At 43.6% G+C, this 27,659-nt stretch overlaps 1 protein-coding gene across 5 annotated transcripts in view; it reads right to left on the bottom strand.

The window, feature by feature from the left end:
• The window catches only part of ipo13b (importin 13b), a 180,111-nt gene that overhangs the window by 36,253 nt on the left and 116,199 nt on the right, over window positions 1–27,659 (bottom strand). For all 5 annotated transcript variants that reach the window (XR_007248427.2, XM_048539244.1, XM_048539246.1 and 2 more), the window contains 3 exons: window positions 27,421–27,501; window positions 16,694–16,831; window positions 13,922–14,018 (listed from right to left, as the gene is read on the bottom strand). Coding sequence is in view for 4 of the 5 variants with exons in the window: in XM_048539244.1 (XP_048395201.1) it covers window positions 13,922–14,018; window positions 16,694–16,831; window positions 27,421–27,501 (316 nt within the window). In the remaining variant the exon portion in view is untranslated. The remainder of the gene's footprint in view (window positions 1–13,921; window positions 14,019–16,693; window positions 16,832–27,420; window positions 27,502–27,659) is intronic.

The following is a 27,659-nucleotide window of genomic DNA, read 5'->3' as shown; positions in this document are numbered from 1 at the left end:
CTTATCTAAAAGTGTCTTAAACATCGCCATCATATCTGTCTCCACCACCACCACTAGCAGTGCGTTCCATACTCCTACCATTGTGTAAAAACAAAATACCACACATCTTCTTTGAACTTTCTCCCTCTCACCTTAAATGCATACCCCCACACCACCAGTTTTAAGCATTTCAACTCTAGGAAAAAGATTCTGACATTAACCCTATCTATGCATTCAATAAATGTGACTTAATTCCCAGGCACAAAGAACATGAGCTTTCAGCTGAGCAACAACTGATTGCCATTAAAAGCTGTATACTGGACTTTTAAAGAAGCAATGCCTTGTATTCTTTCAATAGATGCTGCTTTATGTACCTTAGTTTTCAAGATCTTCTGTTTCTGTTGCATTATCATTTCTAAATCCATTTAGTACATCATGGAAGTAATCAACATTTAAATCTCATAACAACTAAATCCCAACTGTGAGCACATCACATGTTTATAGAATTCGTCAGTCAATTTTTCTGCAAATGAATCAGGCACACAGAATTGGGATTGATATTTATGACTTCTGGGTTGGGTAGAACAATTAAAACCAGAAAGATCTCATCAAATATAGATGCTTGTGAGTAAAGATTCATTGATCTATCAGTCCAACTGCAGATCATCTTAGAACCAAAACCTCATTTCCCTATTTCTGTGGGCAATAGATACATGCATAACCTCTGGGAACGTCTGATTTTATTTTGTTTTGAATAGAATGTGCTCATCTGAAATTCTCAATAGACTATCTAAGGAATGTCGTGTTTGACTTGCTGATTTTACTTTCTCTTTTCATTTTTTAAAATAAAAAGCAAATACCCCTAAATTCTGGTAACACAACTGAAGAATGAAAACAAACAGCAATTTTATCAAAAGCTGTTGCAGGTAGGCAGTCTTTCAACGTTTCAGTGAAAAGACGACCAAAACATCAAGTGCTAACTGTCCGTGGCATCAATGCTACAAGTATCCAATTCCTACACTTCATTGTAAAGACTGTTTTCTTATTTTTTCTGTATTCTTGGCCGTTGATTCAAATGGGAAAAGACAGCTCAAAAACCCAAGGATTGTTGAAAGAATTACTGCTCTTTAAAAAGTTCCCTAACACACACTGCAAGCGCTGTTTACACTGCTGAATGTTCAAGTTGGGGAGGTTACTACAGACAAGCTGAGCCAGCAGGTACATACAAAGGGAGATTCAGCCAGCAATATGCAATTAGTTGGTGTGGTGACTAGTTGTTGATGACAAAGGCTTCTGCCTTCTAACAGCAATGTGATTGGTTCACAGATAGCTGAATAGTCTGTGGGTGTGAATATTGAGTCAGGAGTCACCTCAAACTTGAAGAAAACCAGTTTATCTCCCTTTATCAGTTGCTGTAAGCTGTGGCTTTGAAGTGATAAGTCAGAGACTTAACTGTGAACCAGTTGTCCTGTGCCTCTTGCACACAAGTGAAAATACCTGGGGAAGGAATATCAACGAGCAACACATCCTAACATGCCAAAAGGATCATCTCAGTAAATTCTGTGAACAGGGATCATCGCACAACCTTTGTCTTTCCCTCAACCCATAAAATCCATATTTTCTTTTTAAACTTTGTGCATACAGATATGCATGTTATGTGTTGGTAAAGATTTAACTAGTAAACTTACATATCAATGGGCCATATTGTTTAATTGCAGCTAGAACCTTATAATCTGTAGCTTGTGATAAACTGTAATTTTCACGAATTACAGAATCCTGATTTGTTTTGCCAACCTGGATCTAAAAGACAGGTAAACAGGGACAGTTTGGTACTTTTATAAATTTTCTGATATAGGTGATAATTTCAGGAATAGCGAGGCTTGGACTTTTAGCAAGCTATCCCAATGAGTTCAACATCATTTATTTTTGAGGAAGGGTCACCGAATCTGAAACATTAACTCTGTTTTCTCCTTCAAGATGCTGCCAGACCTGTGAGCTTTTCCAGCAGCTTTGGTTTTGTTCATGTGTTTTAGAGGTGTATTTAATTTTAAGTGCATTAATTTTAGGCTCTAAGTAAAAGTGCTAAATGTAGACAAATTGAAACACTTGGTTGAGGAGATGGCAAACAAGTGGGAGCTAACCAGTAATCCATATTTATCTCAAACTCTCAGGTGGATGTGAAAAATCTTAAACAATAGATGGCATCTCTCCTCAACTCCTGGTAATATCTATCATCTCAATAAAAGAACTGAATTATGTGTGAAATTCCCATATGAAAGCAGATAAAAACAGTTCCTAAACAAGGGCATTCCGCGAGAATGCCACGAAGGATAGTTATAAACTCCAATAGAGATGGGTATTATTCATGGAGCACACTGAATCAGCAGTTTGGTTCAGGAAAAGAGACAGCAGAAGCTCACTAAGTCAAGACAACAAAACAGACACATGTCAATGAGATAGCAGGGTGTGCCGATGCTGGAGTCTGAGATAACAAGATGTGGAGCTGGATAAACACTGCAGGCCTGGCATCATCAGAGAAGCAGGAAAGCTGATGTTTTGGGTCTGGACCAGAAATGTCCACCTCAAGGAAAGAAAATACTAGTTTTACCATTCAGAATAGGAATGGGAGCTGAATATTTGCTTACCTTGTGGCAGAACACAATACCTATAATATCCACAAAGAAAACTAGCAGGTAGGCTGTACTGCATTTTCCAAGCTAAGTTTGAGCTGAGAAGTCCTCAGCCATATTTCAATTACCCCACCTCTCACTCTTCTAAACTCCAGTGCAGTACAAGCCCAAACATCTCAACCTCTCCTCGAAAGAAAATCCCCCATGCCCAGAATCGAACTCGTGAACTACAAATGGACTGCCTCCAATGCCAACGTATCTTTTCTGAGATAGCGGAACCAGAACTGGTTGCAGTATTCTGAGTGGGATCTGACTAGTGCTGCATATAATTTTAGCAAGACTTCCCTGCTTTTAGACTCCATTCCCTTCGAAATAAAAGGCCAACAATCCATTTCCGTTCCCCATTACCTGAGCTTAGTTGTTAGCATTTTATGATTCATGCACAGACAATAAATCACTGTGCTGCAGCTCTTGCGTTGTCTCCATTTAAATAAAACTCAGCTCCTCTATTCTTCACACCAAAGTGCACATCCTCATTTTCCCACACAAACTACCATTTCTAGACTTTTTCCAACTCTCAACCTATAGCTCTGCAGACTGTTATCCTCACCACATGCATTCACACCTAGTGTTACACCATCTATAAACCTGATGATAGTACATTTACTTCAGTAATCCAAGTCATGAATATATATTGTAAATAGCTGTGTCCTCAACACTGCCTTCGCTACCTTCAATTCATTAGCTAATCCTCTATGCATGCTAATATACTACAACTAATGAATGGGGTCTTATCTTACAAAGTGAGATTACATGCAGTAGCTTATTAAACGCGTTTTGGAAATCCAAATCTATAACATCTTCTGCTCCCCTTCATGCATCCTACCTGTTACTTTTTCAAATAGCACTTAACAAATTTGTCCAGCAAGAAAGTAAACTATTTTTTCTTTTTCTCATTCATGGAATGAGGACATCACTGGCTAGCTAACCCTACTTGCCCAGAGGGCAGTTAAGAGTCAACCACATTGTTGTGGATCTGGAGTCACATGCAGGCCAGACCAGGTAAAGATGGCAGTTTCCTTCCCGAAAGGGCATTTGTGAACCAGATGGGTTTTTCCTGACAATTGACAATGGACTCACAATCATTAGAATCTTAATTTCAGATATTTTTATTGAATCCAAATTCCACCATCTGCCATGGTGGGATTCGAACTTGGGTCCCCAAAGCATTATCTGGGTCTCTGGATTAATAGTCTAGCGATAATACTACGTGGCCATCGCCTCCCACATAATACTACTAACTACTATTACTATATTTACTACTTCTGGCAGGACAAGATTCACGGAGCTAGAGGAGTTGGCTTTCAAAGACCTCCCCTTACCTGCCATCCATACCTCCAACTGTATCCTGTTAACAGGTGGAGATAATTGAAGTTCCTTCCACTACAAACTCAGCTGGCAGGTCACCCTACTGTGAAATTAGCTGCATCGTGCATTTGATGGGAGGGCTGGTGATTGGAGAAATGGCATATTGAGCTTGTTAAAGAAGGTCAATTAATGGTTATCCAGGGGCTTTAATTCATGGCAAGTTGAGAAAGTCATGCAGGAACCTTCTCACATTTAACTACAGGGGTAGCAAGAAAGGGTTGAGTTTCTTTCTAGGGCAAACTCACCCAATTATTTCCCATTTTCACCACCTCTGTCAGCCTCAGGAGACAGGAAAATTCTGCTCTAAGTTAGGTCCAACACAAATTGGGAAGCTGGAACTGTCCTCAAAATCAATGGGCTCTTAGATCGATTGAATGCACATAGCAAGCATCCACTATTCCTACATCTTTACAGGGCTTACAAAATTAAGGGTTGAAGATGTAAAAGTTTCTATTCTCTAAAGCTTTTAAGTATTAAAAATCTTTACTAAGAAACTGACTGTGGAACTAAGCTTTAATAATATATACAGATTGCAGAATTGTTTTGGGGACAGAGGAGGCCACTTCAGCCTACCATATCTACACTGACTGAGTATTTTGGCTTAGTGACAATCTCCTCGCTTTTTCCCCATAACCCTGCATATTTTTTATAGTTAAAAAACCTGATGCCCTTTTCAATGTCTCATTTGAATTTGCTCACAGCACAATTCCAGACCTGCTGTGCAAGAAAACTCACTTGCATTTACTTCTTTTGCAAAATACTTTCATTCCGTGCTCTAATTCTCAGTCCTCTTCTGAATTAAAAACAGTGACTCCTTATCCTCTCACGATTTTGAAAATTTGTATCAAGTCCTCTCTCAGCCTTCTCAAGTTGAGAAAGAATCCCACAATCCCACTTCCAATTGCTCATGAATCAAGTTTCTCATCCCTGGAACCATTTTCAAAAGTCTTCTGCACTCTATTCAATGTACACACTTACTTCCAATAGTGTGGCATTCAGACTGTATACAGTACTCCAACCAAAGGCTGGCAAATGTCTTATGCAAGTTCAGCAAAACCTCTCTGCCCTTGTCCTCTATGCCACTATTACCAAAGCCCTTTATTAATGTTCCTCTTTACCTGTCCTGCCATCTTTAATGAATTATGCATGTAATTGCCCAGGTGCCTCTGTTCCTACACACCTTTTAAAATTGTACCATTTATTTTATACACCGTCTCCACGTTCTTTGCACTGAAATGCATTATCTCACACGTGTCTGCATTAAACTTCATCTGCTGTCCATCTGCGCCTTCCAGCATATTGCAAATGTTGTTTTGAAATTCTACACATTCTACCTTACAGTTACAACGCTTCCAGGTTTTCTATCATCTACAAACTTTGAAATTGTCCTCTGCACACTATGATCTAGATCATTTGTATATATAAGAAAAAACAAGGGAGTACTAAGTGAGCGAATATTGACTCCTGGGGAACACCACTACCAACCTTCCACAGCCTGAAAAATAAGCATTATCAATTATTCTTTGATTCTTGCTCCTCAGGCAATTTTCTATCCATGTTGCTACTGTCCATTTATTCCACAAGTTACAACTTTGTCAAGTCATTGTGTGGCACTATATCAAAAACCTTCATAAAGCCCATGTATACTATATCAACAGCATTTCTGTCAATAACTCCCACTTCTACCTCTAAAAACCTCCAGCAAGTTAGTTCAACAAAAATTTTCCTTCAACAAATCCATGGCAGCTCTCTGGAATTAACTCATTTTTCAGTGCAACTATTCATCTTATGCCAAATAATTGTTCAATAAGATTCCCTACCTTTAATTAAGCTGACTACTCTGTAATTATGTGCATTAATGATAACTGCCCATCATCTGACCTCTATAATCACAAAGTACTTCGAAAGGCTGGCCATGACCCACATCAACTCCAGTCTCCCAGCCTGCCTCGATCCCCTGCAATTTGCTTACTGACGTAACAGGCCACAGCAGATGCCATTTCCCTAGCCCTGCACTCGCCCCGGAACATCTGGTCAACTAGGACACCTATGTTAGGCACCTACTCATCCACTACAGCTTTGCCTTCAACACCACAATTCCCTCCAGACTGATCTCAAAGTTCCAAGGTCTAGGTCCTGGCTCAGCCCTCTGCAACTGGATCCTCAGCTGTTTGATCCACAGACCGCAAATCAGTGAAGATAGACCACTGCACCTCCACCTAAACCTCAATACTGGAGCCCCCCCAAGGATGCGTTCTCAGCCCCCTGCTGTACTCTCTCTTCATCCATGACTGTGTAGCCAAACTGCAAACGAACGGCATCTACAAGTTGGCTATGACACCACTGTGGTAGGACATATACCAAACAATGATAAGTCGGATTGCATAGAGAAGATAGAGGGCTTAGAGTGGTGGTGCAATGATAACATCCTCTGAGGTGGTAGACTTGCTTGCTAAGCCGGTGTGCCTGTTTGCAGACATTTTGTCACGCTGCTAGGTCACTTCGTCAGTGCACCTCTGGTGGAGTACTGGTGTTGTGTCCCGCTTGCTATTTATATATCTTGGTCAGTTGGGGTGGTTGACATTACTTCTGGTTCTGTTTTCAGTGGTTCAACCCAAGCTACAAATCTTTTCAATGTCGGCAAAACTGAAGAACTGATCGTTGAAATCAGAAAGAAAGAAGGAGAACATGTCCCATCTATATCAACAGAGTGGAAGTGGAGAGGGTTGAGAGTGTCAAGTTCCTAGGAGCAACGATAACCAACCGCGTGTCCTGGACTTTTCATGTAGATGCGAAGGTCAAGATGGCACTACAAGCAGCTTAGGAAAATCAGCACGTCCATGAGGACCCTCACCAACTTTTACAGATGCAGCACAGAAAACATATTGTCTGGGTGCATAATGGCCTGGGGCAGCAATTGCTCTGTGCAGGGCCATAAGAAATTACAAAACATTGTGTGTACAGCCCAGGCCATTATGCAAGTCAACCTTCCATCCATGGACTCCATTTGCACTTCTTGTTGCTGCAAAACGGCTGCCAAAAAAAGACCACCCCCACCCTGGTAATGCTCTCGTACAACCTCTCCCATCAGGATGAAGAAACTTGAACACGGGCTTCAGCAGGTTCAAGAACAGCTTCTTCCCGCTTGTTATTTGCTTAATGAATGGGCTCTCTAACTTCAAATAACATTGATCTTGTTATTGTTAAGCTTGCTTCATACACATTCTGTGTAGTGTAACCTATATGTCTCTCTCTGTCTAAGCATCCAATGATCTGTATGCTTTTGCTTGCTATAATTTGCCTGTAGTGCTTGCAAACACAACCTTTCACTGTACTTAGGTACAATAAATCAAATCAAAACAATTGTTGGGCTTATCTTTACAAACTCTTATATAATGTTTACAATTCTCCAGTTCGTTGGCATCACTCCAGAGTAGAGAGAAGGTTGAAAGACTGTTAATGCCACTACAGTTTCCACTCTAACCTTTTGTCAATATCCTTGAATGCAGTCCTGGGCCTAAAAAAATTTCTGTAAAGTTACAATAGCTTATCTAATGCCAACTCTTGATCAATTTAAAACCTTCTAGTGACACAGTTTCATCATCTGTCATGAAGGCCTCATCAGCATCTACCTCCTGCCTTAAAATGAGGAGTAAATGAATAGGAGGCAGGAAGAATAACAGATGCTGGAAGCCAGAGCCAATAAATGTAAGAGCTGGATAAATTCAGCAGGTCAGACAGCATCAGAGGAGCAAGAAATCCAACATTTTGGGCCAAAATCCTTCATCTGCATTTTAATACCCTTTTTACTATACATGAACTAATAGAAGACTTCGGAATTTTCCTGTAGGTTAAATACCAATCTTTTCTTCATAATCTCCATTGTTTCTCATTTTATTTTCAGCTCCATGTGTAGTCAGCTGTATGAATTGAATTGTCGACATGTCACTGCTCATAAACACACCTTTTATATTGATTTCTAACACCTGTATTGTCCAGGGAGCTCTGGATCAGTTTGCCCTATCTTTAGTTTTTGATGGAATATGCCTTTATTGGGTCCAATGTATCTCCTCTTTGAAGGTAGCCCATTGTCCAGCTACTTTTTTTCCTGCCAACCTCTGTTTCCATATTATCTGGCCGAGATCACTACTCGCCCCATACAAGTCTGCTCTCTGCCAGTTGATTGTTTTTGCTCTACCCTGTTCACTGGTGATTTCTACCATTTTCCCAAAGACTAAGATACAAAGATCACTGACCTTAAATGCTCCCCAATTATACTGATTTACCTAGCCCACCTTGTTCCCAAGAACAAAGCCTAGCAGTGGCTCCTTGCTTGCTAGACTGGACAGCTTAGGAAATTGTTCTGAGCACAGTCTAAAAATGCTTGCTCCCCTTTACCACTATCAGATGACTCTCTGGGACATGCTGATCGATTTAACAGTGATCTCAGTAGCCATCTAATAGTGACTCTGCTAGTAAACTGGAGCTACAGCAGCTTCAGGCAGAGATGACTGTTTCCGTATGTCCACCTATGTATACACAGGGATAGAGTTAATAAATACTGTGGAGAAATACTTGAGATCTGGCTTGAGTGAGCTTATCTAAGGAACAGCTGGGCCCATACTAAAATGACTTGTTAGTGGAAGTTATGTACTCTCTCGTGGAATATTCTACGTGAAATTATGCACACAAACTTGCGCAGAAACCGGATCACTTCCTTTTGGAAAACCAAGGCATTTAGATGAAATTGTTTCAGAGATAATGGGAACTGCAGATGCTGGAGATTCCAAGATAATAAAATGTGAGGCTGGATGAACACAGCAGGCAAAGCAGCATCTCAGGAGCACAAAAGCTGACGTTTCGGGCCTAGACCCTTCATCAGAGAGGGGGATGGGGGGAGGGAACTGGAATAAATAGGGAGAGAGGGGGAGGCGGACCGAAGATGGAGAGTAAAGAAGATAGGTGGAGACAGTGTAGGTGGGGAGGTAGGGAGGGGATAGGTCAGTCCAGGGAAGACGGACAGGTCAAGGAGGTGGGATGAGGTTAGTAGGTAGCGGGGGGTGCGGCTTGGGGTGGGAGGAAGGGACAGGTGAGAGGAAGAACCGGTTAGGGAGGCAGAGACAGGTTGGACTGGTTTTGGGATGCAGTGGGTGGGGGGGGAAGAGCTGGGCTGGTTGTGTGGTGCAGTGGGGGGAGGGGACGAACTGGGCTGGTTGAGGGATGCAGTAGGGGAAGGGGAGATTTTGAAACTGGTGAAGTCCACATTGATACCATATGGCTGCAGGGTTCCCAGGCGGAATATGAGTTGCTGTTCCTGCAACCTTCGGGTGGCATCATTGTGGCAGTGCAGGAGGCCCATGATGGACATGTCATCAAGAGAATGGGAGGGGGAGTGGAAATGGTTTGCGACTGGGAGGTGCAGTTGTTTGTTGCGAACTGAGCGGAGGTGTTCTGCAAAGCGGTCCCCAAGCCTCCGCTTGGTTTCCCCAATGTAGAGGAAGCCGCACCGGGTACAGTGGATGCAGTATACCACATTGGTAGATGTGCAGGTGAACCTCTGCTTGATGTGGAATGTCATCTTGGGGCCTGGGATGGGGGTGAGGGAGGAGGTGTGGGGACAAGTGTAGCATTTCCTGCGGTTGCAGGGGAAGGTGCCGGGTGTGGTGGGGTTGGAGGGCAGTGTGGAGCGAACAAGGGAGTCACGGAGAGAGTGGTCTCTCCGGAAAGCAGACAGGGGAGGGGATGGAAAAATGTCTTGGGTAGTGGGGTCGGATTGTAAATGGCGGAAGTGTCGGAGGATAATGCGTTGTATCCGGAGGTTGGTAGGGTGGTGTGTGAGAACGAGGGGGATCCTCTTGGGGCGGTTGTGGCGGGGGCGGGGTGTGAGGGATGTGTCGCGGGAAATGCGGGAGACGCGGTCAAGGGCGTTCTCGATCACCGTGGGGGGAAAGTTGCGGTCCTTAAAGAACTTGGACATCTGGGATGTGCGGGAGTGGAATGTCTTGTCGTGGGAGCAGATGCGGCGGAGGCGGAGGAATTGGGAATAGGGGATGGAATTTTTGCAGGAGGGTGGGTGGGAGGAGGTGTATTCTAGGTAGCTGTGGGAGTCGGTGGGCTTGAAGTGGACATCAGTTACAAGCTGGTTGCCTGAGATGGAGACTGAGAGGTCCAGGAAGGTGAGGGAAGTGCTGGAGATGGCCCAGGTGAACTGAAGGTTGGGGTGGAAGGTGTTGGTGAAGTGGATGAACTGTTCGAGCTCCTCTGGGGAGCAAGAGGCGGCGCCGATACAGTCATCAATGTACCGGAGGAAGAGGTGGGGTTTGGGGCCTGTGTAGGTGCGGAAGAGGGACTGTTCCACGTAACCTACAAAGAGGCAGGCATAGCTGGGGCCCATGTGGGTGCCCATGGCCACCCCCTTAGTCTGTAGGAAGTGGGAGGAGTCAAAAGAGAAGTTGTTGAGTGTGAGGACGAGTTCAGCTAGGCGGATGAGAGTGTCGGTGGAGGGGGACTGGTCGGGCCTGCGGGACAGGAAGAAGCGGAGGGCCTTGAGGCCATCTCCATGCGGAATGCAGGTGTACAGGGACTGGACGTCCATGGTGAATATGAGGTGTTGGGGGCCAGGGAATTGGAAGTCCTGGAGGAGGTGGAGGGCGTGGGTGGTGTCACGGACGTAGGTGGGGAGTTCCTGGACCAAAGGGGAGAAAATGGAGTCCAGATAGGTGGAGATGAGTTCGGTGGGGCAGGAGCAGGCTGAGACGATGGGTCGACCAGGGCAGGTAGGTTTGTGGATTTTGGGAAGGAGATAGAAACGGGCCGTGCGGGGTTGGGGAACAATGAGGTTGGAAGCTGTGGGTGGGAGGTCCCCTGAGGTGATGAGGTCGTGAATGGTGTTGGAGATGATGGTTTGGTGCTCGGGTGTGGGGTCATGATCGAGGAGGCGGTAGGAGGTGGTGTCGGAGAGTTGGCGTCTGGCCTCGGCGATGTAGAGGTCAGTGCGCCATACTACCACTGCGCCACCCTTGTCTGCGGGTTTGATGGTGAGGTTGGGGTTAGAGCGGAGGGAGCGGAGGGCTGCCCGTTCTGCGGGGGAGAGGTTGGAGTGGGTGAGAGGGGTGGAGAGGTTGAGGCGGTTGATGTCTCGACGGCAGTTGGAGATGAAGACGTCGAGGGAGGGTAGGAGGCCTGGGGGTGGTGTCCAGGAGGAGGACTTGTGTTGGAAGCGGGTGAAGGGGTCAGTGGAAGGAGGGTTAGGTTCCCGGTTGAAGAAGTAGGCATGCAGGCGAAGACGGCGGAAAAACTGCTCTATGTCCGTCCGTGACTGGTATTTGTTGATGTGTGGTTGTAGGGGGACAAAGGTGAGCCCCTTGCTCAGGACTGACCGTTCGTCCTCAGTCAGTGGGAGGTCTGGGGGGATGGTGAAGATGCGGCAGGGCTCAGTGTGGCTGTCTTCTCTGGGGTTGCAGGCTGTGGAGGTTGTGGGCGGGGCGATGAGGTCGTTGGCCGTGGGCGGGGTTCCGTCGGCCGTGGGCGGGGTTCCGTCGGCCGTGGGCGGGGTTCCGTCGGCGTCGACCGTGGGCGGGGTTCCGTCGGCGTCGACCGTGGGCGGGGTTCCGTCGGCGTCGACCGTGGGCGGGGTTCCGTCGGCGTCGACCGTGGGCGGGGTTCCGTCGGCAGTGCGAGGATCGGGGTGGGCGGCAGCAGCTGACGTGAGGGTGGTGTGTGGGCTGTAGTACCTGGACGTGGAGGTGGTGACTGCAGCAGCGGTTCCGGAAGTTCTGTGGCCGGCGGGGGCGGATGTGACGTCATCGGTGGGGTCTCCGGCCGTGTCCTCATGGTCAATGGCGGCGGGTGCATGGTGGGGGAGGGGCAGGGACAGAGTCGGGATTTGGGAGGCGCAGGAATCCTCTTGTGGGTGGCAGGGGCCAGTGAGTTGGTTGTACTTACGATTTTTGGTGTCCAGTAAAGCTGAGTGGAACTGGGTGTTCAGTCTGTGGATCCTGCGGAGGATAAAAAACAGCAGGGGTCCTTTGCAGGTCTGGGAGAGGGAGGCTCTGAGCTGGGGCAGGCTGGATTGCAGTGCCTGGAGGTGCCGGCGCATAGCTGCAAGTGTCTGTTTCAGGACTCGCAGGGAGAACCGCTTCTGAAGGGTCTGAATGTTCTGGGTGTAGAGGTGGTCACGGTTGGGGCCAAATTGGGAAGGCTGAAATGTGGACTGTAGTCCCTTGGGGATGATCTGGTTCCGTAGGCAGGTGCTGAGAAAGGTGATGTGGCTGTGGTACCTGGTTTGCTTCAGGACATGGTCGAGCAGTTTCAAGGCCGAAGAGATTACAAGAGAGTTGCAATGGGAGAGAGATTCCCTGAGGTTGGTCCGGAGGGAGGAGGGTAACTTCTTCAGGTTAGGCATCCCTGGAAGAGGCTTCGCAGTGAGGTTAAAATAGTATCAGAGATAATGGGAACTGCAGATGCTGGAGATTCCAAGATAATAAAATGTGAGGCTGGATGAACACAGCAGGCAAAGCAGCATCTCAGGAGCACAAAAGCTGACGTTTCGGGCCTAGACCCTTCATCAGAGAGGGGGATGGGGGGAGGGAACTGGAATTCGCATTCTCTTGATGACATGTCCATCATGGGCCTCCTGCACTGCCACAATGATGCCACCCGAAGGTTGCAGGAACAGCAACTCATATTCCGCCTGGGAACCCTGCAGCCATATGGTATCAATGTGGACTTCACCAGTTTCAAAATCTCCCCTTCCCCTACTGCATTCCTCAACCAGCCCAGTTCGTCCCCTCCCCCCACTGCACCACACAACCAGCCCAGCTCTTCCCCCCCCACCCACTGCATCCCAAAACCAGTCCAACCTGTCTCTGCCTCCCTAACCGGTTCTTCCTCTCACCTGTCCCTTCCTCCCACCCCAAGCCGCACCCCCCGCTACCTACTAACCTCATCCCACCTCCTTGACCTGTCCGTCTTCCCTGGACTGACCTATCCCCTCCCTACCTCCCCACCTACACTCTCTCCACCTATCTTCCTCTCTCCCTATTTATTCCAGTTCCCTCCCCCCATCCCCCTCTCTGAAGAAGGGTCTAGGCCCGAAACGTCAGCTTTTGTGCTCCTGAGATGCTGCTTTGCCTGCTGTGTTCATCCAGCCTCACATTTTATTATCCTAGATGAAATTGTTGATTTGTTTAATTAGTTACCTCATTGTTTTCCTTACATTAATAACCGTTTATCTATTCCTTTCCAGACCATTTAGTTCCCATGTTTTCATTTCCACCCCCTACAACCAAAAATTCTTTCAACTAAAAACTTTCAACTGAACCTGCGTAGAATCATCTCATTCCGTTTCAATTTATTTTAAGATGAATAAACTCAATTTTTCCACACATTGGCAACTTGCTTCATTAACACAAAACAGGTGAGGGGTGAGAATAGTGCTGCACTTTGTGACCCTTAAATCAGTCTGAAAGGAAGTTGCTTGTTTGTTCACATCTTCAACTTACGTATGCAAGTTGATACAGAAATTATTAGTTTACATATAGAAACTGCTGAGTGCATAAGTCAGCTTCTCGTCTATTAGCGAAAACTACAAATGTAAGGCACAAATTACAGTCATATAGCACGACTAACACAGGTGATTTCCCAGCAGCCATTCATTTACAATGAATGTAGATTACAAAAGTCACATTTTCATTACAAATTAGATACTAAGTTTGTTCTTTCTTTGCAATTCCCCATTACTGCCAGAATCAAAACCCTACTGAGTGTCAGTGGTACTGGAAAACCAGTAACTTGGATCACTATTATTCACACTCAATCGTAAAATAAATCTAGTAACCATTAGAATCTTCAAATGATTTACATTTAAACAAATAATCACTTACCTTGTTGGAAAATAGAGAGGGTCACAGATGTAACAAGGAGGAACAGAGCCTTCACAGGGACAAAGTGCGTTGGATCATTGGCAAATATGTGTACCAGCTGAAAAACACAAGAATCCAAAACAACTTTAGACAGATTAACATATTAAAAATATGAAAAATGATGATAAATAAAAACACAAGAACAATCATCAATCCCAAAAACAAAAGAACACTGCAACCACCACTGTGGAGAAGTAACTTTGTGAATATCAACCAGGAGCAATTAAAATTATTGCACAATCTGGAGTTAGCAAGAGCATTAGCAACAGATATTCTCCATTTTACAGACATATGCACTACCCAAGCGGTGCTTGAGGTATGGGGTTAGCATAAGAATTTACAATTTTACTAGCCTGCATTATATTTGAAAAGGAAAACTAACATAAGTAGGGTTGTGACATTTTCAAATTTTGAGAGCATTTTCCATAAAGTACTGAAACAAATAAAAAACTGGTTTTGTATAGCAAAGCGCATCAACACAGTTACATCTCCCATCTCTTCTAGCCTCATTTTTTTTGTAATCTCAGCAGCTCTCCAGTTATGCCTCTTGCATGTCCATTTTCCTAAAGTCATTCCATTGTCATTGAAAACTGCCATCAGTGCCTAGCGATGCACTGAAATTCCCTCCTCTTATTTTGACTCTGCTTCTGTGGAACACATGGGCATATATAACACCTATGGTATAGGAATACAAATACAAAATCACTGAATAAATCCCATCTGAACAGTTAATGTGTACTGACAGCAACTCAAATGATTTGTATTTGGCATGATCTAACAAAGTGTGCCCTCAGTCCACCTTCAAAAAGTCCACCACTAACAAGCTCCCCCGCTAAACACTCACCATCCTGATTTGGAAATGTACTGCTATCCTTCAACGTTGTTGGCTCAAAACCCTGGAATATCCTCCTGAATAGCATTGTGAATTACCTACAGCACATGGGCTGTAGCTGTTCAGGAAGACAGCTCACTATCACCTTCTCAAGGGAAACTAACAAGGATGAACAATTAGTAGCATCCAAATCCCATGAATGAACAAAAAGCTCTATTTGAGAGCAGTAAAACTAGAGGGAATAGTTTTTGGTATGGTGCTGTTAAGTATTAAAACATTATACTTACTCTTAAGTGATCAAAGTCTAATTACAGTATTATTACACTGTAATGTCCGCGAAATACAACCTAATTGTCTATTTCTAATGGTCTTTCTAATGGTCACAATCAACCTGTAAAATTTTACAATTTATTCATTACGACTCCTAAGTCCTTCACGTGGTCGGCTACCTTTAAACACATTCATGCATGGGTGGAGTTTCAAAACCAGTCTCTGCCACAGAGCACTTACCACACTGAAAGAGATGCAACTTGCTCAATGTGTTTCTGGACTTGTATAAATGTAATTTATAGATCCACACATTTCGATTGGTGAGAAATGAATTATTACAGGAGGTTGAGAATAACGTTTAACTGATTTACTGGTTTGGATGAGATGCTTGGTAGCTTTTCCTACCCTTTTACTGAACAGAAATGACTTTTGGATAGAGATAGTAGGAACTGCAGATGCTGGAGAATCTGAGATAACAAGGTCTAGAGCTGAATGAACACAGCAGGCCAAGCAGCATCAGAGGAGCAGGAAGGCTGACGTTTCGTGGCTTGCGGTGTTCATCCAGGCCTACACCTTGTTATCTCATGACTTTGGCACAGTCTAGTTAATGGGATCACCAAGTTCACCAGCAAACAATGATATTTTTGCAAATCACAACTTTTGCTCTTTGGAAACTTTTAAGTTGGATTTGTGATGCAAATTATTTCTAAGGTGCACCATCTGACAAATGTAAGATTTATATCAAGTAGATAAGTTTGTAAACCCACCCAATTAGGACGAGTCAGCTTCTTGATTAGGCTACTTTCACCACTAAGTCATCTTTCAAGTATTGATCCTTCCTTTCCTGGAAATACTGCATATGCTGGGGTGTAGCTTCATGGGCACCAGCAACTGAATGTCTCTCCCAAGTAAACTTTCTTCTTTAAAAAAAAGAACCAAAAGAAAAGAACTGTGCTCCTGAGACGCTGCTTGGCCTGCTGTGTTCATCCAGCTTCACACTTGGTTATCTTGGATTCTCCAGCATCTACAGTTCCCATTATCTCTAGAAGAAAAGAACTGTTCTGAGGAAGGGTCACCAGACCCAAAACGTTAAATCTGTTTTCTCCTCCACAAATGCTGCCAGACCTGCTGAGCTTTTCCAACAACTTTGTTTTGGAAACCTTTCTTCATTGTGAATTTAGATAATGAGAACATTACCAGCAAGTCCAAGTCTGCACTTAATTAAAACTGCATCTATGCAATTTGAAGCAGGCCAGTGAATACTAAGTGAATGCAAAACCATGACAGACTTTTCCTTTGCCTAGCTCAAGTTAAAATCCAGTGTCAAAGTGCCTGCTGCTATACACTGCAAGTCTCATAAATCAGCAAGGATCAAAGATTGAAGCTGTGACTTGGTGTCAGTTTTTACCCAAACATAAATTAAGAAATAATTAAGTAGCAAGTACTTAAAATGGTGGAATAAATTTGACAATCTCTACCCTATCAGACGTGCACTTCTGTAAATGTAACGTTTTATCAAAGCTCAATTTTAATACAAAGATTTTCCTTCCATCACAGTACAAGAGAAAGTAAAGATCATGCAGTTCATTCAATCAAAGAACTTTATTTGAAATAACATGCATAGATTGTACCTGTCGCGTTAATTCCAATGCCGATGCCTGTGGAATAGTACTGTACATCTGACCCAACATTTCTGAAAGCTGTGGAATCATGGGAGCAAAATCATCCAAAAGAGTCTTCACAGACTTTTCAAAGATTGCACAAACAGACTAGAAAGAAAAATGAAAGAAATCTCAATTATCACAATAAAAAAAGTTAACACGTTATTTTTAATTCACCACAGCATGGTGTAGGTCTCAAACACTCAGGCTAAAAACAGCAATAGTTTTTATGAAATATGGCTTTGGCTTAGAGGTGAGCAACGAAGTTGCTTTAAGATCATAAGACATAGGAGTAGAAGTAAGTCCATTTGGCCCATTGAGTCCACTCCGCCATTTAATCATGGCTGATGGGCATTTCAACTCCACTTACCCACACTCTCCCAGTAGCCCTTAATTCCTTGCGAGATCAAGAATTTATCAATCTCTGCCTTGAAGACATTTAACGTCCCAGCCTCCACTGCGCTCCGTGGCAATGAATTCCACAGGCCCACCACACTCTGGACTGAAGAAATGTCTCCTCATTTCCGTCCTACATTTACCCCCTTTAATTCTAAGGCTGTGCTCATGGCTTCGCCAACTAAATCACCATCCCTTCACTTTATCCAAAATGTACAGCCTCATTTTACATAAATCTCGTCTGGTTTCTACCTATCCAAGTTACTATTCCACTTAAAGATTTTTTGTTTTAAACTGTCCTCATCACTTTCACCTTCAGTGTCAGGATTCTTATTTTTATACATCTGCAAGTTTTATTTGGACGTTCACTCCTGAAGTCTATAGTTTTAGATGTGAGATGTATTTAAAATACATCTCTCATTCCTTTTTTCTGGAAAAAAACATCCATTTACTCCTACTCCCAATGGTAATGCCCAATAGGGCACTTACATTCAGGGCCAATAGCATGTGATTGGATTAAAGAAGACCAACTGAGGATGTTTCATGGATCATTTTCTAATCCTCACAAGATACAGGCAAGGTACCAGACAACTGGATGCCTGCGAACATTGTACCATTGTTTGGAGAGGATGTGAGCAATAAGACAAATAATAATAGGCCATTCTGTCAGATTTCAGCAATGGGGAAAATTATTAGAATCAATTCTGAACATGAATAAACTGTCACTTAGAAGGCATGATTAGTCAGGGATAGTCAACATGTTCTTATTAAGGGAAGGTTGTGTTCGACTAACAACTGATTTTCTTGAGGCAATTACAATGAGGGGATTAATGAGGGCAGTGTAGTGGATATCATCCATGGATTTTAGTAAGCCAGTTGATAAAGTCCCCAGTGACAGACTAGTCAGAAATATTACAGCCCTGGGGATACAGAGGCATGTGGCAAGTTGGATCCAAAAACTAGTTCAGCAACAGGAAACAAATAGCTGATGGGTGTTCTTGCATTCCACAGCACTCAGTGTTGGGGCTTTTGCTGTCAGATTTACTTATTAATTGTTGGGACTTAAATGTGGCAAGCACGATTAGGAATTCTGCAGCCAAAACAAAAATTGGCCATGTAGTTGATGGTGAAGAGGATAGCTGCCAACTCCACAAAGATATCAGCTGGTTTAGTTGAGTGGGTGAGAGAATGTCACAGGGAGGTCCATCAGGAGAATATGAGGTACATCAGGAGAATATGAGGTAATGCATTTGGAAATAGTAAACAAAGCTAGAGAAAACGGAATAAATGGGAGGATATTGAGAAGGGTAGGGAGACAGAGAGATAGAGCGCCTTGAAGTACATGCCCACAGGTCTTTAAACAAGGCAAGACAGGTAAATAAAGGTGGCAAATAAAGGAAATGAAATGCTTTCCTTTATTGGAGGAAGTACAGAACTATAAAAAAGGTTGCTATAATTGCATAAAACATTGGTTAGATTACACCGGGGCAGTGTGCACATTCCGGTCAGCAATACGTAACTGTTCCGGAGACAGCACAAAGAAGACTTACAAAGCATGTGGCAGAGCTTTGAAAACTGCACCTGAGAAAGGAACATATTGGCTAGTGTGGCTTTCCCAGAACAAAAGACACTTGACACCAGGAGTTTATAGTCCAACAGGTTTATTTGAAATCACAAGCTTGGGGAGTGCAGCCCCTTCGTCTGGTGAAGTGACAGAGCAGCATGAAGGCATAGAATTTATCAGCAGAGACATCAAAAGACCATACAAATGATGTGAGTGGAGCATTGAATAATAAGTGTCTGCAAGTGATCAAAAGTGTCAGATAGTGCGAGTGAAGTGTCAACAGCTGAATAACAAGTAAAGGGATAACCTATGATCCGATTAAATAAGGCAGAGGAGCAATTACAAAAAATTAAAACTAAAGTGATGCGGGAGACAAACCAAATGACTGAAATAACATGCTAGCTATAAGAATCGCATGCCAAGGGTCGAACCAAAGTAATAAGTGTACAAGCTAATTAAGATAGATAGATTGTAACAATTTATCAAAGTGATGGCGTCAAAACAGTACAGTAACAATGATCTTAGTTACAGCACAGTGTGGTGGGATCACATGTGACACGACATGAACCCAAGATTACGGTTGAGGCTGTCTTCATGGGTACAGAACTTGGCTATCAGTTTCTGCTTAGTGATTCTGCGTTGTTATGCATATCAAAGGCCACTTAGGTTCCAAGTACTCCTAACCTGGTGAACCTCTCCTTCTAATTCAGGTCTACTAGTCCTGGCAACATTGCCGTAAATCATCTTGCATTCTTTCGAATTTAACTATGCCTTTTCTACAAGGGGTGACACAATATTCCAAGTGCAGACTCACCAAAGACTCTGATACGTAAATATTGGAGGCTGAATGTCTTTGACTGCTGAAGTGCTCCCCCAATGACAAGGAACATACCTGTCTGGCAGCTGTTGCGCAATGTCCATTCATCTGTTGTCGTACCTCCTAATTTTGTACAATCTGAAGGTTCACTGATTATGCCTTGTACATTCACATCAAGATCATTTACGTAATTAATAAACAACAAAGTCCCAGCACCGACTCCTGCAGCACACCACTAGTCACAGACCTCCAGTCTAAGGAACAACCTTCAACCATCTGCCTCCGCTTTCTCCCATCTTACCAACTTGGAGTCCAGTTGGCTAGTTCTCCCTGGATCCCATGCAACCCAACCTTCAAGACAAGCCTGGCGAGCGGGACCTTGTCAAACCTCAGCAAAGCGTTTTACTTTGTCACAGCACAAATTCTCACACACACACACACACACACACACACACGCCACTCAAGAGGCAACAATTTAGCCATGTCTGCACTAGCTGCCCTATGGAGAAATTTATCTAATGCCGCTCTTCTGCTTTCTCCTCATAAACGTGCACAATTTTCCTTCATAGATAACAATCCAAATTACACTTAAATACGTTGATTGAAATGTAGAAGGTAGCTTGGAGGAAATGAGGGATCTTGGGGTAATTATTCACAATTCCCTGAAGTTGGCAGAACCATGAGTAGGATAGTTAAGATGATGTATGGGATGTTTGCTTTCATCAGTTGTGTTATACAGTATAACAGCAAGGAGGTAATCTTGGAGATATACAGAGCAGTGATCAGGCTGCAACTAGAGTACTGTGTGCAATTCTGGTTACTTCACTGCAAGAAGGAGGTGTTAGCACAAGAGGACATATAGAGTTGGTTCACTAACATGTAGCCTGGGATGGAGAAATTGAGTTATAAAGGAGAGACTAGATAGGCTTGCATTGTTTTCTTTAGAGCAGAGTAGGCTGATGAGGGACATAATTGAGGTGTATAAGGTTATGAGGGGTATGGACAGGATGAATATAGAACAGCTATTCCTCCTGACTGAGGGGTCAAACATGAGAGGGCATAGTTTTAGGGTAAGGGACAGGAGCTTCAGATGGGATCTGGGAAAAAACATTTTCGCTCAGCGGGTGGCGGGAATCTGGAATGCAGTGTCTGGGAAGGTAGTGGAGACTGTAAACATTATAGCCTTTAAAAGATATTTGGATGAGTACTTCAAATATCATAATATTCAACAATATGGAACAAGGGCAAGAAATTGGGATTCGCGCACTTTTAGTGCTAGTTATGTCAGTGCAGACTCGATGCACCAAACAACCTTTTCTGTGCTGAATGAATCGATTAGATTATTAAAGTAACTCTCATTATAAAATGCCATGCTGGAAAATGTTCAATTTGCTATAAGCAAATATCAATCAGCAACTATAAAGATGAACACTCTAATTACCACTTAGACCTAACTGTGCCACACATCCCTTGACATAAGTGATTCTGAAAATTTTGAAATACAACCAAGCATTCATAATGACAACAGCTATCAGAACAAATTATTTCATCTCCAGATAATGGAGCTTACTGAACTGATAAGAAGTTTGTTTACTAAGCTACACCAGACAGGCTGTCAATCAATATACTTCAGAAGCAGTTGGTTTTATTTATGTTGTCTCCAGGGGAAGTTGCAATTCCTTTCTCCCCCAAATTTAAAATGCTGTGTTTTAAATCGGTTCAGCAAATGACACTTCAGGGTATGCAAACCCCGTTTATTCCAAACTCCAATACATGAGAGAATCTCTTTCATTGGGAAGACATTCCAACATTTACTGATCAATATAATTATCAACTTACATTTCAGGACAGAGTCACAGATTCAATTCAAAGCACATGTAACTTCCAATGTGCATTTCCCAGCTGAAACTTAAATAAGTTTTCTTTGAACTTCAAAGGAGGTCATGAAAATGTTCCAGCAACAAGCAAGCTTTATGGTTTGTTTCCACTTGGGATTAGAATTGCCCAGAAGTACACAACTCCCCCGAGGTGCTGAAATCACATTCTTTGACAGGAGAACTACAAAAAAAACTTCACCGGGTTTAAACTGACCATCCCCACAACAGGCTGACAAGGGTGGGAATGATACATATCAGTTGACTACCACACCCGTACCCTGCAGTGATGGTAATGGGGTCAGCCATATGGACTTCACAGAATGAGTTCCCTGATCAGACTAGGTTAGCAGGCCCAAAAAGGGAACCCTAGCTGACGGACATAAACAGGAAGTTCCGTTCATTCAGTGCTGGCTTTAGGGAAGCCAGACCAGTATCAAGTACTGTATACGTGTAAATGATGGGTGACCTGGTGACAGGATGCGTGCCGAGTGCATAATGCAGGTGGTCAGGGACACTGATGATACCTTTGGCTCCTATAGCTGTGGCAAGTGTGTCCACATTCAGCTTCTGAAGGGGCATGTTGCAGCACTGAAGAAAGAACTAGATAACCTCAGGCTCATCCAAGAAAATGAGAGTTTTCTGGACAGGATCTTCAGCGAGGTCATTACACCGAGGATACCAGAAGAAAGAAGGGGAATGACAATGAGGAAGGAAGAGATGCTTGAAGTACAAGAGACCTCAGGGGAAGTACCTCTTGTAAACAGGTTGATTCTCTTGGAAACTGTCGAGACAGACGACACTGCCAGTCTGAGAGGCAGACAGGTCTGAGAGTCGAAAATTGGCGTAGAGGCAGAGCCGTGGTAATAGGGGACTCCATAGCGAGAGGGACTGAAAGGGGTTTCCACGGCAGCAGGTGGGATTTGAGGACGGTGTATTGTCTTCCTGGTGCCAGGATCCAGGACGTCACCGACAGAGTGCAGGGAATCCTCAAGGGTGAAAGTGAAGAGCTAGAGGTGGTGGTGCATCTCAGCACAAATCTCGTCGGGAAGAAGAGGAGGAGCATTCTACAGCGGGACTTCAGAGTACTCCAAAGAAGGCTGAAAAGCAGGACTTCCAGGGTGGTTCTCTCTGGTTTGCTTCCAGTTCCTCAGGCTGGAGAGGGCAGGAACAGGGAGATAATGGACTTGAATGTGTGGCTGAGGAACTGGTGCAGGAAGCAAGGATTTACATTCTTGGATCACTGGGCTATGTTTTGGGGTAAGGATAAATTGTGCAAAAGGGACAGGCTGCACCTTAAAAAGGTGGGAGACCAGCATTCTGGCAGGCAGGTTTGCCACCGCAACACAGGTGTGTTTAAACTAAGCAGTGGGTGGGAGGGGACAAACTGGAAACTTAAGAATCAAGTTGAAGGCAAAGTGAGAATAAGAGAAGTTAAGAAAGACAACAGAATCAACAGAACAGAAAACTCAAGAAGGGATGGTACAGAATGACCAAGTGAAATAGGGATTGATAGGAAGGGTGAGGGGAGTAACGAATTAAAAAGTATTATATATGAATGCACGAAACATAAGAAATAAGGTGGATGAGCTCGAGGCTCAGTTGGAAATTGGCAAGTACGATGTTGTGGGGATAACGGAGACATGGCTCCAAGTGGGCAGGGCCTGGGAAATGAATATTCAAGGCCAAACATGCTATCGAATGGACAGACTGACAGGCAGAGGGGGTGGGGTGGCCCTGTTGGGGAGGAATGATATTCAGTCCCTTGCGAGGGGGAACATAGAATCAGGAGGTAGAGTCAGTAGGGAGAGAGAGCTGAGAAATTCAAAGGGTAGAAAGACCACAATGGGAGTTACCTACAGGCTCCCAAGCAGTAGTCTGGATATTGGGTGTAAGTTGAATCAGGAGTTGAAATTGGCATGTGAAAAAAGTATTACTACAGTTGTTATGGGGGATTTCAACATGCAGGTAGACTGGGAGAATCAGAATGGTACTGGACCCGAGAAAGGGAGTTTGTGAAGTGCCTCTGAGATGGATTCTTAGAACAGCTTCTTCTGGAGCCTACCAGGGAGAAGGCAATTCTGGATCTGGTGTTGTGCAACGAACCTGATTTGATCAGGGACCTCGAAGCAAAGGGGACATTAGGAGGCAGTGATCATAATATGATAAGTTTTAATCTGCAATTTGAGAGGGGGAAGGGAGAATCTGAAGTGTCAGTATTGCAGTTGAACAAAGGGAACTATGGAGCTACGATGGAGGAGCTGGCCAAAGTTCAATGGCGCAATACCCTAGCAGGGATGGCAGTGGAGCAGAAGGTGCAGGATCAGTTCATTCCAAAGAGGAAGATAGATCTGAAGGGGAGGCAGGGGAAGATGTGGCTGACGAGGCAAGTTAAGGACTATATAAAGATAAAAGAGAAGAAATATAACATAGCAAAGATGAGCAGGAAGCCAGAGGACTGGGAAACTTTTAAAGAGCAACAGAAGATAACTAAAAAGGCAATACGCAGAGAAAAAACGAGGTACAAAGGCAAGCTGGCCAAAAATATAAAGGAGGATAGTAAAAGGTTTTTTTAAGTATGTGAAAAGGAAAAAAATGGTTCAGACTAAAATTGGGTCCTTGAAGACAGAAACGGGTGAATTTATTATGGGGAACAAGGAAATGGCAGAAGAGTTGAATAGGTACTTTGGATCTGTCTTCTCTTGGGAAGACACAAACAATCTCTCAGATATAATAGCGGCTGAAGGACCGAGGGTAATGGACGAATTGAAGTGAATTTATATTAGGCAGGAAATGGTGTTGGATAGACTGTTAGGTCTGAAGGCTTAAGTGTCCCCGGGACCTGATGGTCTGCATCCCAGGGTACTTAAGGTGGCTTTAGAAATCGTGGATGCATTGGTAATCACTTTCCAATGTTCTATAGATTCAGGATCTGTTCCTGCAGATCGGAGGGTGGCTAATGTTGTCCCGCTTTTCAAGAAAGGAGGGAGAGAGAAAACATGGAATTATAGACCGGTTAGCCTGACATCAGAGGTGGGAAAGATGCTGGAGTCAATTATAAAAGATGAAATTACAACTCATTTGGATAGCAGTAACAGTAGGTCAGAATCAGCATGGATTTACGAAGGGGAAATCGTGCTTGAGTAATCTTTTGGAATTTTTTGAGGATGTATCTATGAAGATGGTCAAGGGAGAGCCAGTGGATGTAGTGTACCTGGACTTTCAGAAAGCCTTTGATAAAGTCCCACACAGGAGATTGGTGAACAAAATTAGGGCACATGGTACAGGGGGCAAAATACTGACTTGGATTAAAAATTGGCTGGCGGACAGCAAGCAAAAAAAGTAGTGATAAATGGGTCCCTTTTGGAATGGCAGGCGGTGCCAACTGGGGTACCTTAAGGTTCAGTGCTGGAACTGCAGCTGTTTACAATATACCTTAATGATACAGATGAAAGCAATAAAAGTAATATTAGCAAATTTGCTGATGACACAAAGCTGGGTGGCAGTGTGAAATGTGAGGAGGATGTTATTAGAATACAGGGTGACTTGGGCAGGCTAGGTGAGTGGACGGACGCATGGCAGATGCAGTTTAATGTGGATAAATGTGTGGTTATACACTTTGGCGGCAAGAACAGGAAGGCAGATTACTATCTCAATGGAGTCAAGTTAGGTAAAGGGGAAGCACAACGAGATCTAGGTGTTCTTGTACATCAGTCAATGAAAGCAAGCATGCAGATACAGCAGGCAGTAAAGAAAGCTAATGGCATGCTGGCCTTCATAACAAGAGGAATTTGAGTACAGGAGCAAAGACGTCCTTCTGCAGCTGTTCAGGGCCCTGGTGAGACTGCACCTGGAGTATTGTGTGAAGTTTTGGTCTACAAATTTTGAGGAAGGACATTCTTGCTATTTTGGGAGTGCAGCGTAGGTTCATGAGGTTAATTCCTAGAATGGCGGGACTATCATATATTGAAAGATTGGAGCAACTGGGCTTGTATACTCTTGAGTTTAGAAGGATGAGAGGGGATCAGATTGAGGCGTCTAAGATTATTAAGGTTATGGGAAATCTGGAGGCAGGGAGCATGTTTCTGCTGATGGGTGAGTCCAGAACCAGAGGACACAGTTTAAAAATAAGGGGTAGGCCATTTAGAACAGAGTTGAGGAAAAACCTCTTCACCCAGAGAGTGGTGGGCATATGGAATGCTCTGCCCCAGAAGGCAGTGGAGGCCAAGTCTCTGGGTACTTGCAAGAAAGAGATGGATGGAGCTCTTAAAGGTAGTGGAATCAAGGGATATGGGGATAAGGCAGGAACACGATACTGATTGTGGTGATATGATCAGCCATGATCATAATGAATGGTGGTGCTGGCTCAAAGGGCTGAATGGCCTACTCCTGCGCCTATTGTCTATTGGGATACCAGCCTCTATGGAGTTATTTCAATGACAATTGCAGGAATGCAAAATGGGATAACGGTGTTGTAGCAATAGTGCCACTGAGTAGTACTCCAGAGGCCCAAATTAATGGTTTCTGCATATGGGTTCAAACCCAACAAGGCAGCTGCGGAATTTACATTCAATTAATAAATCCGAAATATAAAGCTCGGCTCAGTAACACTGGCATGAATTTACTATTGCAGGTCTTAAAAGCCCATCTAATTCATCCATTTCCCTTAGGAAAGGAATCTTTCAACCTTCCCTGGTCCAGCCTACACATAACTCCAGATCTAAAGCAATGTGGTTGATTCTTTTATGCCTTCTGAAAAGGTCTATCGTCCATCTGAGTTCAAAGGCTGTTTGAAATGGACAAATATTGGCAAATATTGTTAATGATGTCTATATCCCTCCCCAAAAAATATAAAAATCCCAAGTCTGGTCCACCCCACATTATTTAAAGCATTCCCAAGCAAGTATGATTCAGCCAAAATCCAGTCCACTGTCTGACATTTCCTCTCTGTATCTCCTTGGACAATGAGATACATTCAAGCTAGTTTCATTGTTTTTGGGTCTAGGCAAGCAAACTGAACATAAACACAAGCCTGAGCTTTCCGACTGGACAGGTGAATAATCCTTTAGCAGCTTGCTACTTTATACCAAGACAGACACCGGCTTCAAATACCAACCTTCTCCCTCTCCTTTTCCTAACTCAAGTGCCACTTGTCAAGGGTTTTCTCACCACTTCCAGTAACTGCCGGCCCACGTTTTCTCTGTCTCTTTCCCCAGATTCAGCAATCAATACCTTGCCACCTCTGATCCCAACCTTACAGCTGAACTTTCAAGCAGTGGCACACAGTAAATCCTGAAATTTTTAGCCCTTTTCCAAAATTGCCAAAGTTGGACTCTCTGCTGTCTTGCCAAAGGAAGAGGTATCAGGAAAACGTCTTCACAAGATTGGTCAGAAAGGTGGCCCCCATTTCTGTAAACTCCTTCAAATCTACACAATCTCATGACTCTGGTCTTTTTTGTGTCATCTTGCTCCTCACTCCACTATTACCAGGTGTGCCTCAAGGTGTCAGGGCACAGGTTCTAAAATCTTTACCGGATCTCCTCTTGCTCTCTCTCTCTTTGAAGCACATCTTTCATACTTACCTCTTTCATTGCCATTTCAACTATCTTCTTTGTCTTGTTGGCATGGTTCTAAAAAAAACTGATTATCCCTTGGAAGAGCTTTGGGGTTTTTTTTCTGTGTCAACTGTGCTCCATAAATATAATTTGCTGTTGTACTGACTAACTGGTGACTACGAATCAGATACAAACCCACATCACATCTTTTTATGAAGCACGCTGAAGCTCTAATGTGGTCAAGTAAACATGCACTAAGGGTTAATTATAAGCAAAGGTTTTCAGAAGTAGCTCACAAAAATAGTTACGATCACTTCCCTGTATACCAGAAAGTGATTGTGCAAGTTAATCAGTTTTCCAATTTCTTTTCCATTAAAAAGCTAAACTGTACATTGAAGAGGAAGATAACTTTAATCCAAAATTGAAATCAACAAATCAGAACTGCCAGATGTATTTTACCAAATCTAATGTATTTTAACAATCTACCTTACCTCAACGACCTGAGCATCATTCAGCCATTTAGACAACACCTTCTGTATGAGTTGGAAGACTTGTTGGAGGACCACCACAACCTGTAGACAAATCATCACCGTTAATGGTTGCTTCTGAATGTCAAATTAACTTTACAAAACAGAAAATTCCCCCCTAAATATGCTCCTGGCAACATAAACATCATAGTTGTTTTTAGAAATACAAAGATCAAGCCATGAGAATCCCATGTTAGTACCAC

The sequence above is a fragment of the Stegostoma tigrinum genome, chromosome 8 (assembly GCF_030684315.1).
Source record: "Stegostoma tigrinum isolate sSteTig4 chromosome 8, sSteTig4.hap1, whole genome shotgun sequence".
NCBI lineage: Eukaryota > Metazoa > Chordata > Chondrichthyes > Orectolobiformes > Stegostomatidae > Stegostoma > Stegostoma tigrinum.
The sequence above is the reverse complement of the archived record's forward strand: the minus strand, read 5'-3'. Positions and strand labels throughout refer to the sequence as shown.